This window comes from Canis lupus, chromosome 13, assembly GCF_048164855.1.
Source record: "Canis lupus baileyi chromosome 13, mCanLup2.hap1, whole genome shotgun sequence".
NCBI classification, from domain to species: Eukaryota; Metazoa; Chordata; class Mammalia; order Carnivora; family Canidae; genus Canis; species Canis lupus.
The window spans coordinates 10,546,151-10,560,078 of NC_132850.1; the positions used below are offsets into that span (position 1 = coordinate 10,546,151).

Here is a 13,928-nt window from a genome sequence, read left to right on the forward strand (position 1 = left end):
TGACACGGCTCTGGAGCTCACAGTTCGGGCAGCAGCTTCCTGAGCCCCGCTTGTAGCTATGGTGTTATATTCCAGCAGAACAGTGGCTTCCTTAATCCCAGAAGGTACCTAAAGTGGTTTGATCCTGGAACCAGAGCCTGAGAGAGTAGATTCCGAATTCTCCACCTTCCCTATTGATATAAAACTTCCATGTCCTGTTTCAGGACAATCTGTGATATTGTCTGAGAGTCATTCCTTGAGGCTCAGCACAGTATCTTTTTCCTATAGCCCTTCCACTGATTTTTTAGAACCTAATTTTCTGTATTAAATGCTTTTCTGATTAAAATAGTTAGAATGGCTCCTATTAACCACAACAGAACCATACTGGCTGTAGTGGTAAACTTTCCTAATTAAGATATCATATATATAGATGTGACTCCAAGGTCATCACTTTGAGGTTCTAGATTTGTGACTGGATGTAGTAAATGAAGAGATTTGGGTTGCATCACCTTTAGTGAGGTGGGTAATTGCACTTTGAGTAGCATTACATTAATTGGGATTTTTCTGAAGTGTAGATATGGGGCAGGGGGAAGGCTATGTAGGGCAAATTAGTGGATTTTATGGACATTTAGAATTCTTTTTCGCCATTGCATTAAAATTCATTCTTAGACTTAAGAAATCCTTCACCTTATACATTTTGAAAAGAAGGCAAAACCCCCTTTCCATTTTAGAAGTTGGAAATACCAGATAAGTGCTTTCCCAGCCTCCTCTTCTGCTAGGTTAAAGGCTCATGACCTAGGTTCAGCCAGTCAGATAGGCCTTCTGCAGTTTTCTGCAGCAGAATTTTGACTGAATTCTTGGGGGAATGGTGGTTGTAGTGCCCATGTGCAATGTTGGAAACTGGTAGTGTTGGCTGTACAAGCTTATAGCTTAGTGGCAACAGTAGTAGTCATGTCTTCCCCAGCGTATCTGTAACGTGTACTCCCAAACTGGTTCTCCAGCCTCCCTGGGAATTTATGATCTATTCAATGTTATATAATTTTTTCCATGAATAAGCCAGAGTAAGTCACTCACTGTGACTGATATAGTTGTCAATAACCATTGTTCAAAAGGTTATAGCAGCATCTTCAAAAGTATATTTCATGGAAGAGAAAGTCCCTGACTCACTACATTTGGACAGTAATATATCTCTTGGAATGATTCAAAATTCAGAGGAATATATTAGAACCTCTGGGAGGTCTCACAAGAAAGAGATTTGGACCTGTTAGCAGACCAAGTATGATGCTGACACACGGAGGGAGGGGGGCACACTGAGAAAACTGCAGTGAAACATGGCCAGAGCCAGTGGGTTACGTCAGCTTTGAATCCCACTTTGGTTTTGGACTTTGAGATATGCGAGGTGACATTCCCTTATATTTAAAACAGCTCAAGTTCAGCTTCCCACTACTTGCCATGAAAAACGATAAGAACCATCATCTAACATCTTAGCTGTTCATTTATTTGACTTTCTCACCACCAATGACCTCCACTCTCTCAGCAACCCACTCCAAGGGTCTCATCTTGTTATCACTCAAAATCGTTCTACCTTTGAAATCTTGAACTCAGAAATTCTAGTCTTTGACCACAAGCACCTATTTGTCCTTTTGACCTCACCGATCAACATCTCCTATTACACTTTGACCTTATCCAGTTCTTCTGATGTAACTTGCTCAACTTTCCACTGGTGGATCTATAGGCCTGCCCTACATCTGTCCCATCTTCTCCTTCTTTCCCTCTTTTTCAGTGAAGAAGATGGCTCCTACTTATCAGAGACAAATCAATCCTTCCATTGAGCTCTGGAACTATCCCCTCCTTGTACTTAGATTTTTTCCATCTATAAATGTTTCTTTTTCTCTCTTTTGTATCATCCATCTATGGTCCTTTGGATCATTCCTATACACATTTAAACAAGCGCTGGTTTTCTCATTTAAAAACAAACCATCTGGAGTGCCTGGATTGCACAGTTGCTTACACAGTGGACTCTTGGTTTTGGCTCAGGTCATGATCTCATGGTTGAGAGACTGAGCTCCATGTCAGGCCCCACACTCAGTGAGGTGTCTACTTGGAGTTCTCTCCCCTGTCTCCCTTTCTCTCTGCTTGTGCTCTTTCTCTAGTAAATAAGCCTTTAAAAAAATCATATGGAGGTGCCTGACTGACTCAGTCAGTAGAGCATGGAGCTCTTGAGCTTGGGGTCATGAATTCAAGCCCCACTTTGAGGGATAGAGATTACAGTAAAAAAAAATCTTAAAAAAATATATATAGTAAAAATAATCCGTAGATTTTATGTGTCTCTTCAACTTGACCTATGCTGTCAACCTTTCATCATTCTTATTCATTCTTCAACCTTCTACCTTCTCCATTCTGACATATCCCTTTACAACTCCACCTATATGGCTCCTACTAAGGTAATGGAGAAGATATGGGATTGGGAGGTGAGTGAAGGAAATTTAGCTGATAAAATTATTTTTGAAAGTTCTCTTTCTAATTCTGACTTGCATGGGTAATGCTTGATCCAACCTCTAATGCATAGTTGATATCTGTGCCAATAAACACCCTGATATGCTGCTGGTCAAAATACTGTATTTTTGTTCATTGCTTTAAGACTTCCAAAGGATCAGAACTACTGAAAAAAAGAGGAAATGTATCCCAGTGGGCCTAACAGTGAACTTTTCTATAGTGTTCCTTATCAAAGCAAATAGCACCACCCTCCACTGTTCTACATGTCAGAGACGTGAGACTATTCTTGACATCTTCTTCTCCCTTACTCCTTAGTCATCAATTACTGTTCATTCTTTCTCCTAAATATTTTTAAAAATCTATTCACTCCTTGTTATAGGCTGATTTATGTCCCCTCTCCATTGATATGCTGACCAATACCTCAAAATGTGACCACATTTGGATGTGGGGTCTTTAAAAAGGTAATTAAATTAAAATGAGGTCATATTGGGTGGGCCCTAATCCAATGATGTCCTCATAGGAAGAGATTAAGGCACAGACACAAGAGGGAAGATCATGTGAAGATACAGGGAGAAGATGGCTATTTACAAGTTAAAAAGAGAGATCTTAAGAAGCCAATCCGATCTCAGACTTCTAGCCTCCAGGACTGTGAGGAAATTAATTTCTGTTATTTAAGCCACCCAGCCTGTAGTAATTGGTTATGGCAAGCCAAGCTAACTAATACATTCTTAGTCTCTATCACCACCAGCAGCAGCATTTGTTGCCTAGATTTTTTGCAGTATCAGATCCGTCAGGGAAGGGCTTTTATCTACTTAACTTGCTGCTATATCCTCAAAGCCTAGGACACAATCTGGTACATAGTAGATATTTAATAAATATTGATGAAACAATTAAATAAATGAATAGCCACTCAAGCAGTGTCCTTGCAGCCATCCTTGTCTCTGTTTCTAACTGTTCTCCACCGAGATTACTCTCTTTATATTAAAACTCAGGTTATATCACTTCCCTGCTTTATTGTCTCTCTTCCATTATTCTTAGGATGAAGTCCAAAATCAATAATATTGTTTAAGTGGACGGTATAATTTGGCCCACAAGTCACTCTTCGTCTTCAGTACATCTTATTCTCTCATTCTATCATGAGTGTTTCAGTCACAATTGTGTTCTTTCCATTTTTCAAAGTTCTTCGTGGCCTTAACACACGCTATTCCCTCACTGGAGTGTCCTTCCCCATATTTTAGCCTACTTCATTCTTCAGAAATCCCACCTAAATGTTATTCTGTAAAACCTTTCCTAATCGTGCCACCAAAATGGCCTTATATTTTCACTGCTTTTCCTTTTGTTTTAAAAAAAGACTATTTATTCACTTATTTGAGAGTGAGAGAGAGAGAGAGAAAGATAGCAAGAGTGAGCAGAAGCAGAGATGAGAGAGAGAAGCAGTCTCCCTGCTGAGCAGGGAGCCCCATGTGGGGCTCAATCCCAGGTCCTGGGATCGTGACCATGACTTACAGCCCAAACTGTAATCAGACCTGTATGCCATAAATGAATAGTTGTGTGAAAGAATGGACAGTGTTAATTAATTTCCTAGGGCTAACTGTTCTACTTTAGCTCTCACATACCAACAGCAAGCCCAAGGTCCAGAAGAAGTACAAATTATCTCTGGGTAAGAAGGATGGAGTAGATGGCAGGATGACTGAGAAGTTTTCTAGATAAAGGAGGGATATTGAGGAAGACACTTAAGGTAGAAGAGGCTGGTTTGTAAAAACACTGAGGTTTAAAGCAGTTTTTGGAAGCTATGCGTCATTCTGTATGTCTAGAGAGCAAGGACCAAAAACCTTAGAAGTGAAAGATAAAGAGAGAAAAGGATCAGATCAAGTTTGCTAAAGAGGTTGAATTTTATTCTTATAGTGCAGCAAACATCACTGATTTTTCCAGTTCTTTATTTAGGTCTGCTTTGTCTCTTACACATCGATGCTTAGAAGAGTCATTTAACCCTGCTGAGCTTCAGTTTCCTTTCCTGTTGAATGGCTGTTAAGAGACGTGAGATAGTGTGTGGAGGGTACTTCAGAGGTTCCAGGAATAAACTAGATGCTTATCAAATGTTAGTTCCCTTTGAGGGCACCTGGCTGGCTGAGTCAGTAGAGCATGTGACTCTTGATCTCCAGGTCGTGAGCTCGAGCCCCAAGTTCGGTACACCCAATCTAATTTTTTTTTTAATTAAAAAAATGTTAATTACCTTTCTTTCACCCCTATAGTCAGGTTGATTTCCCCAGATGGCTTTTGGTCTGTCCTGAGAGAGTGAAGTTCCCATTTGGAACACAAGAGGGAGTATGAGACTGAACCTTTGCAAAGGGTTACAGGGCCCGGGCCTCCCTTAGCAAGCCCTCTGAGAAAGACAAATGGGAGAGGTTCTTCCAAAATCAGAAAGGCAACCAGACTTATTTGAAAGATTCTAAGTAAGTGGTAACTGTTCTTCAGGTTCCTGGATATGTATTTGAAGGGCGAAACTGTTGGCAAGCATGCTGGATTTAGTTAAAAGATCCCTTAAAGTAGCTGGTATTTTTGACTAGCCTATTATATACCACCTATTTTACATACGTTATCATTTTTAATTTAACTCTCTGAAAAAGCCAGTAAAATAATTCTCATCCCCTTTTTACAGATAAGCAACCTGTATGATCAAGACTACACATGACTACAAATGGTGAAAGTTGGATTTGAACCTAGACCTCTCTGATTCCAAAACTTACGTGCTTTTGATTATCCCACGCTGTTTTACCTTAGAAAGCCTTGGGGTTTATTTTCATCCAACTCCCTTATTTAACAGAGATTGTCCAAATAGAGAACTGGTCAGTGGTGAGTGATAACTAATGAGACCAAGAGGGACTTTGTGTCCCGGGTGGACTGAAGACCCCGACCACAGGCCATATCTGTGCCCGTGCTGCTGCTGCCTTATAAACATCCTCCAAGATGTGAGGTTTTCAGTTTGGTCAGTTAGCCATAGCCTCACTCTGGGACGATACTGGCCTATCTGGCCCTTAAGTTCCTCATCTCTAAAATGAGGTGACTCCTTCTCCTCCAACAGGTCTCAACTCAAATGTCACTTTCCTATTTAAATCAACCTATTTAGATCATTCTAACATAATCCCCTCTCCTAGTTACTTTTATTCCATCATCTTGTTGGAATATTTCCTTCAATGTGCTCATCATTAACTGAAGTTATCTTATGTATTTTGTTTACTTATTTGTTTTTCCCTCTGCCCCAGGATTGATAACCTTCCAATGAGTAGGGCTCTGTATGTGTATTTGTTTATTTAAATATTTTATTTTTTTAAAGTAATCTTTACATCTCACATGGGGCTTGAACACACAACCCCAAGATCAAAAGTCACATGCAGCCAGGCACCCTTGTGGTAGGGGATTTTAAACTGGGTTTAGAGAGAGCCCTCTGCTGCTGCCATGTGGAGCTTGGGTTACAGGGGAAATTGGAGGCTATGGTGACAGTAGGACAGTGAGGAGGAGGCTGTGGCCCTGGAATGGAGAGGAACGAATGGAATGGAGAGCGCTCAGGAGGTAGAATGGATTAGCTCCTGCGAAGGCCTGGCAGGGTGAAGGAAGAGGGACGGGCTGGTGGGAGCACCCGGGCTCTGACTATCCACATCTTGAATGTTTCCCCATGTGTCTCAGATTGCACCGCTGCTGACAGTGGTTTGCCCTGATGATGGGACCGTGTCCTCAATGGGCATGTAACCAATTTCACTTATAAACTTATTATGTTAGTGGAGAGAATGGCCAAGCGCATTATTTATTTTACAAATGAAGAAACTGAAGCACAGAGAAGGAAGGAATGGTTAGTGCATGAAGTGCCATTTGAAATACTCATTATCTAAATCTATTCCCACTCTGGTGGTAGATTGGTGAAACGCAGCAGGTATCTTCCTCCCTTGTGTCCTATCCATACCCCTTTGTGGTGTGTTCTTTCCAATCAGAGGTGAAGTTTATTTCTCCACTCCTTGGAATCTGGGCTGTATTTGTGACTTGACATGGCCTGCAGATAGAGTATATGTGATGTTATGCAATTTCTGAGGCTAAGCCTTAAGGGACTGCATCTTTGCATCTTCTGCATTCTCAGGGGGTAGCCCTGAGGCCTCTGTGGGAGCCGGTCTAGCCTACTGGTGGGTTAGGACTGGAGAAGAACCAGGCTTTCAGCCTCCGGCAGAACCAACTGCCAGACCTATGGGTGAGGCCGTCTTAGACCTCTCGGTCCAAGGGACCGCTCAGAGTGATTTCAGATAAAACAAGCAGACTAACCATTCAGCCATTTACAGAATTGTAAGAAATAATACATTGTTGCTGTTTTTTTTTTTAAGATTTATTTATTTATTTATGAGAGAGAGAGAGGGAGAGAGGCAGAGACACAGGACGAGGGAGAAGCAGGCTCCATGCAGGGAGCCCGATGTGGGACTCGATCCCGGGTCTCCAGGATCACGCCCTGGGCTGAAGGCAGCGCTAAACTGCTGAGCCCGCTGGCTGCCCGGGATTTACAAGGTCTTAAGATCATCTGGCCCCTGCTTCTTCTCATCCTGTGTTCTGCTACTTCTCTCATTGAGCCCTGTTTCTAGAGCTGCTTCACAGGTTCTGGTGACCTTCTGGCACCTGCTTAAGCTCCCTCATTGCATGAGGCAGCCTCTGAAGGGGTCAGGTGAAAACACTTAACCTGTCAACATGCCTAAGTTCCTAGCTGGTCATGAGGGACTCATACTGGGATGTGGATTTGAACTTTGTAAAGATTTGAACATTCCAAATGATATCCACCCTTATGATACTACTAAATGACTATTCTCATTCAATAAGAAGCATCAATTTTATATTTCATATAAATATCAGGAGCTGGAGAAGGTGATTACTCTGGGAATTAGAAAAGATTTAAGGGAATTTTGTTTGTAGGACTCTTAATCACAATGGTATTCACTGAACAACCACAATTCTGGAGTCTAATAGAAAGAGTTCTAGACTTGGAATCAGACAGACTTGGTATCTGGTTCTGCCATTTACCAGAGATGCACCCTTGGCAAATCACTTAAATTTTCTGAATTCTGTTTCCTCATTTATAAAACAGGAAACATTGTATGATTGTATTGAGGACTAAATGAGATAAAAGATATGAATGAACCCATCATATTTTAAGGTCTTAGTGGTTATAGTTATATATATATATATATTAAGATTTTATTTATTTATTTGAGAGAGACCATGAGTGGGGGGGTGGCAGAGGCATAAACAGACCTCCTGCTGAGTGGGAAGCCCATGCAGGGCTCAATCCCAGGACCCTGAGACTATGACCTGAGCCAAAGGCAGATGCTTAACTGACTGAGCTACCCAGGCACTCCTTGATAATCGTAGCTATTAATCAATCTGATCCAAGGCAAAAAGTAGAGTTTTGGGAGTAAAATATGTCTTTTTTCTGTTTTTATTTGGGCATTTAGATCTGGAAGTGAAGGCAATTAAATAAAATTGATTTGTTCTATCTGGTGGTAACCTACTAGTCAATAGGGAGATAGCTATTGGGGGACATAACTGATACAGTTCAAGTGTCAGAAGTGGCCTCTCTGTCCCCTTAAGATCTAAATGCATTGGGCTTGAACCTCAATTTTCACATTTTATAATCCTTATAAGTTCCAAGCCTTCCTGGAAATTTTTGTAAATTCTACGAGGGCTGTGTTCTCATAGTCTCTGCCTCTAGTCTTCTTTTTCAACTCAGAAAAACAAAGACCATTGCACAATTTCACTACTCACTCATCCTCAGTACTCCCCTCAGAAAGCATTCCTGAGTTTAATGGCCTTTACTAAAGTCTCAAGAGTGGCAGAAGGTGGTCACATCATACATAGGACAATGTATCCCATTATGCATTCTAGAGCTTAAACACTCTTGTGTCCACCTGCTATGGAACAGTTTCTTCTGACCTTTTACCCATGTAGCCCAACCCTTACACTAATTTTCCTACTCATCTTTTTTCTTTCCCCTTCCAAGTTCTCTTTATTGCCTTTCCCTCCTATTTTGCCAAGTGAATTCTAAATCCTCCTCCCTTTCCTAGCCAAAACAATATAGTGTTCCTCCTCCTCCCACCCTCACATAGCCACATTCTTCAAGGCCCTGAGTAGGACAAAGGACCTTCTATACATTAGGGTCTATCCTTCTTGGAAGGCAGTTGTGGCTAAAAGTAGCATTTTTTTTTAAAATAATAACCACAATGTTCCCCATTTATTGAATGTTTACTATGTGCCTGACTCTCTATCAAGTGCGTTCCAGTAGCTATCTCATTTTCTTATTTGGTCTTTACAATGACCCTGGGAGGGAGGTAGCTCTCATTACTGTTATTTCTACAAATGAGTATAAGGTATGTGGATGTCAGAAAAAGTATGTAATTTGCATAAGATCACAGAGTGAGGAGGTGGTGGAACAAGGGTTGGAAACCCGATCTTGCTGGCTCCAAGTCTGTGCTCCTTCCATTTTACAATGTGGCCTTCCAGGGGAAGGAGAAAGAGAAAGTAATCAGAAGATCCAAGGCTACATAAACATGACAGCATCTGTTCTTATATTGCTTCACAACTTTAAAAGGATAATTTTGTATCTTATCTCATTATTCCTGCAAAGAAGGAATAGTCATTATCATCTCACCTATCTTGATAGGAGTAAACTAGGGTCTTGTAGGAGATGGGGAGTGAGGGAGCAGGTGGTATAGGATATTTGATCTTGAGATCACAGAGGCACTTGTTTGGGGCCAGTAAGACATTCCAGTGTGACTGTGGGAGCCAGGGAGCAAAGTGATGTGAAGAGGAGACCAAGGACTAAGGGATCAGGAAGCCACGTGGCTAGTGAAGCCAGGCTGGCAGGACAGGGACTAGTGAGGATAACCACAAGCCCGGGGCTGAAATCTTCAAGGCATAAGGAGTAACTGGGGGTCAGTGATGTTTGTGATGATGAGGAGTAGAAGGTGGGATGGCTGAAGAGCAAAGGAGAAGGGATTTTTGTACAAGGGTAGAAGCGGCAACGCTGACTCCACCTCCCAGTTTTATGGTTTGTGGGGAGTGGGAAAATGAGAAGCCTTCTCGCAGAGGGCTACAAGAGGAGTCTTGGAAGAGGGTCAAGTTTCAAAAAAGGCAAAGAAGTAACCTGAAACCTCTCTGAAGAAGCAGAGGATGTAGAAGAGTTTATTGACAAGGGAATGGGGGTTCTAGAGGTGGAAAGTTCTGCCAGAGAGGTGGGCAGTGGGAAGGTGAATGGGTGGGAGGAGGATGGAGAAGCTCAGAAATGTATAAGGATAAGTTGGAGAGAGAAGTTAGACAACCAGAGAGACTATGAATTGGGCAGTTCCCCAGGTTGGAGAGACAAATTGCAGATAGGGTCATAATGGCACTTGGAGGAAAAATGGTTTTGGTAGCTGACTCAGACCTCTAAGATTTGGAATGGAGGAAGAGTGGGGGGGCGGGGGGGGGGGGGGAGGACCATGATTCTAAGCCAACCTGGCAGCTATATCTGTGACCCTGGGAAGACTTAAAGTGAAGTCCAAGCCAGGATGGGAGGTCGAATTCCCTCCTCTACCTGCCTCCTCTGACAGAACTGGGACTTCCTAATGACTAGGCAATAACATTTTCTCACTCCAAGCTACTGTTAATAAAGGGGAACCATTGAAAGGGTTTGTTTTGTTTTAATAAGGTTGATGGTAACATGGTGGTATTTAGAACAATCGCTCAGGCTGCTGGTGTAGAGAATGAGTTGGAGAGTGCAAGTGTGGAGGTCCGTAGAAGGCTGTTACAGCAGTGCAGGTAGATGAGGCCTGAACCAGAGTGAGAGCCGTGGACGTAGAGAGGAAGGTCAGGGTGGGATATTTAAGGAGATATTATTACGGGATCGATGGGATGCGGGACGTAAAGGAGTGCTTAAGGTAGAGGACAATGCCCAGGTTTCTGACCTCATTTCTTCTCGTAGTCAGCGGTCCAGTTCGGCCTTTCTCCCTGGGCTTTTGTGAGCATCAAGCGACATGACAGGAGAGCGCCTGGGCAATGGCAAAGCCAGGTCCCCGTCATCATCTACATTATTGTCAAAGCTCTCTGATCACCGTCGTAAGTTCAGTCTGCGGGATGAGACGTGACAAATCACAGTAGTGGCCCAGATATCGGCGAACTCGGGGTGGGGGGCGGGGGCCCAAGGTACCACGGATTTCCTACACCTGGCGGCAGCTCGAGCCTGGGGCGGGGCGGGACGGACGCGGGCTCCGCCCCCATCGGGCGGCCGTGGGCGGGGCCTGGGCGGCCGTGGGCGGGGCCTGGGCGGCCGTGGGCGGGGCCTCCGCGCAGTCGCCGGCGCCTCAGCCCCAAGTAGCCGCCGTGGGCGCCCGCCCCGCCCGGTCCGCGAGCCCCGCTGCGCCCCCGGCCGCCCGGTCTGCGGTCCCGCTGCTTTGCCGGCGGCCAGCCGCTCGTCCCGCGCCCGGAGTCCCAGGTAAGGGGCGCGGCCCGGGTTCCCCTCGCGGAGGGAATCGGGGCGCGGGCGGCGGCGAGCGGGGCCAGGGGCGCGGGCGGCGGGAGGGACCCAGAGGAGCAGGGCGGCGGGAGGCCTGCGGAGGGGGCACCGCGGCCGGGGCGAGGCGCGGGCCCGGGGAGGGGCGCCGAGGGCTGCTCCGAGGGCAGGGGCGGCGGGAGGTGGGGGAGCGCGAGCGGCCGCTGGGGGACTCGGGGCGTTGCGGGCGGGGACACGTAGGGACGGACTGAGCCAGACGGTGCGGGACGGGGGTGCGGGCCGCGAGGGGAGGGGCGCTGGGCAGCGCTGGGTGCTGCTCGGGGACCGAGGAGCAGGGCGACGGGCTGTGAGCCGGGAGCTGGGAGCGGAAGGGACGCGGAGCCCGAGGCCGGCGGGCGGGATGGCCGTGGGGGGCCCGGGGGCGCGGCTCGGGGCGGGGAGCGGGGGCCCGGCTGGGTCTACCCAGACTGCGGAGGGAGGGGCGGGGCGCGGGGGACAGGGCGGTGGCCTGGGGCCCGGGCTGCGGGCGCCTGGGGGCTGGCAGCGGGGAGCGGGCGGGGAGCAAGCGGGATCGGGCGTGGGGCGGGCGGGAAGCTGGCGGGATCCGGCGGGGAGCGGGCGGAGATCGGGCGGGGAGCGGGCGGGATAGGGCAGGGATCCGGCGGAGAGCTAGCGGGATCAGGCGGGGATCGGGCGGGGAGCTAGCGGGATCCGGCGGAGAGCCGGCGGAGATCGGGCGGGATCGGGCGGGGATCGGCGGGATCGGGCAGGGGTCCGGCGGAGAGCTAGCGGGATCGGGCGGGGATCGGGCGGGGAGCGGGCGGGAGCGGGCGGGGACCGGGTGGTGGGGAGCGGAGGAACCGTCGGGAGCTTGGAGACCGCGCAGTGGGTGTGCTGGGTTGGGCTGGAGGAAGCCAGGTGTGGGTTGTGTGAAGGTGGAAACATAATGGGGCCCATAGTGAAGTCCATGGGCACCCGGGTGCTAAACGTGTCCTAGCCACTCAGAAGGCCGGGGCGGGGGTGCAGGCACTGAACTCTGTTCCACTGCCACCTGGGATCACAGACAAGGAGAGAATTTTGGACAGAAAAATTCATCCACTGGCCGCCTCTGTTCTAGAATCCAAATGTGGCAAGGACTTTAGGGAGGGCAAGGAGGCAGCCTCTGGAAGCTGCTAAAGGTGTGGAGCGGAATGCAAGAGAGGCAAGGCCTTCCATCTCAACTTCCTGGAATTCAGATGGAAAGGGGTTAGGGACAATAAAAGGAATATGTGTTCACATGTGGGTGCCCACCTGTTCTGTGCATATTAAGAGAGAAAGACCCTGGAATTCCATGAAAAGCCCCGGCTCTCATAGTGGGAAGCCTTGATAGTGTGTTAGCCAGAGAAGACATTTTGCCAGAAGAAGATGGATGGGTAAGGGAAGGCTTTCTGGTCATGAAGGATTGGCCAGCAGTGGAGCACAGTGTGTTCCTATCAGAGGAAACACTCTGGGAAAAGGCAAAACTCTAAAATGATCTCCAGTTCAATAAGTAAATCGCTAGTTTCTTAAGGAATATGATGTGAAGAGAGATACCAATAACCTATAGAGGATGCTTTAAAAGATTTCCCCCCTGAGCTTGGAACTCCTTACAGTTCCTCCCCATCTCCCCAGAGTACAGCACAGGGTGTGATGCACAGGAGGTACTCCGTGAATGTTGATTCATTCAGGAACAAATGACCTGTTCATCCCCCATCCCTGAATTATTGTAAGGATGAAATATGATAACATGGGTGAAAAGAGCCTCATAAACTATAAAGCAGTGTACAAAAGAGAGAGGCCACTGGTATTATGCAGGCATGCCTACATTCTGTGTGAGATGGAATACACTGAAAGCACTGAGCATGCCTGGCAGTTAGTAGGTGGGCAATAAGTGGTAGCTAATATGATACGGTTTCTGTGGCTCTAAGAGACTGGAGGAAACTGTGAGGAGGTGGGCTGCACTGGCCTGGTGGTGCTGGCCTGCGGAATGTCCAAAGAAAGGTTGAATTAGAAAAGTTAGTCGAGTATAGCTTTATGGAGGAGTTTATAATATGATAAGGTCCACATTTGCCCAACTCCTCTTCCTATCCTAAATAAATGTTCCCAGTGAGAAGATGGAGTACATTTATTGAGCACCTGCTGTATATCGTGTATTATCTAGATGCTTTACCAACATTGACTAATTTCCCCAACAATGCTTGTTTTACAAATAGGAAACTGTGTCTTAGTCATGTAAAATTTCTTACCAAGGTCTCACAGCTAATAAATGACAGACCTGGAAGCTGAATCTAGTTTGTGTGATTTGGAACCCCAAGCTATTTCCACTACCCAGGATGACTTGGTAGAAGAAAACATGAAGCAGACAGACAAAAAAATTGTTAAGAGATTTATAAAGCACTCTCCCATATACTGGGAGAGTATAATTCTTACAGCACTCTTCTAGGAAGTCTTTTATTAACTCATTGTATAGATGAGGAAACTGATCAGCCTAAGGTTTCACAACTGCCGAGAGAGAGCTGGGCCCAGCCCAGGTCTCAGACTCAATCTTGTGCTCTGTCCATCAAAAGAGAAGTTCATTCATTCACTTGTTTACTAAATGTAAAGCGTTGATCTCTTACTAGAGAGTAGGGCTCTCTCCTCTTTTTCCTCTCTGGAGTTAGCTTCTTCCTTAGGTGCTTGTTTCTGCTGCCTATCAGACTGGAAGCCTTATTTGTCTTTGGAGGGGCCATTTCCTTCTTTGCCCCAGCTTGGGACCAGAGATGACTTCCCAAATAGTCCCTGGGCCTTCATCTTTATTGCTTGTCATGGAGACAGTGAGCTCCGCCTGCTCTATCATTTCTGTGACTGCCACAAAAGACAGGGAAGATGGGATTGATGCTTATCGTATAAATACATTCTGCACTCATATCTGCCTCAGGCG

At 46.2% G+C, this 13,928-nt stretch overlaps 1 protein-coding gene across 6 annotated transcripts in view; it reads left to right on the forward strand.

The window, feature by feature from the left end:
• The window catches only part of RAB3B (RAB3B, member RAS oncogene family), an 82,538-nt gene continuing 68,610 nt past the window's right edge, over positions 1–13,928 (forward strand). For 3 of the 6 annotated variants that reach the window (XR_012005459.1, XM_072772126.1, XM_072772127.1), the window contains exon 1: positions 10,453–10,596. Coding sequence is in view for 3 of the 6 variants with exons in the window: in XM_072772126.1 (XP_072628227.1) it covers positions 10,537–10,596 (60 nt within the window). In the remaining 3 variants the exon portion in view is untranslated. Of the gene's footprint in view, positions 105–5,134; positions 5,177–10,452; positions 10,597–10,818; positions 10,973–13,928 lie in introns of those variants that run through there. The other 3 variants (XM_072772129.1, XM_072772131.1, XM_072772130.1) reach the window with 3 other exon arrangements.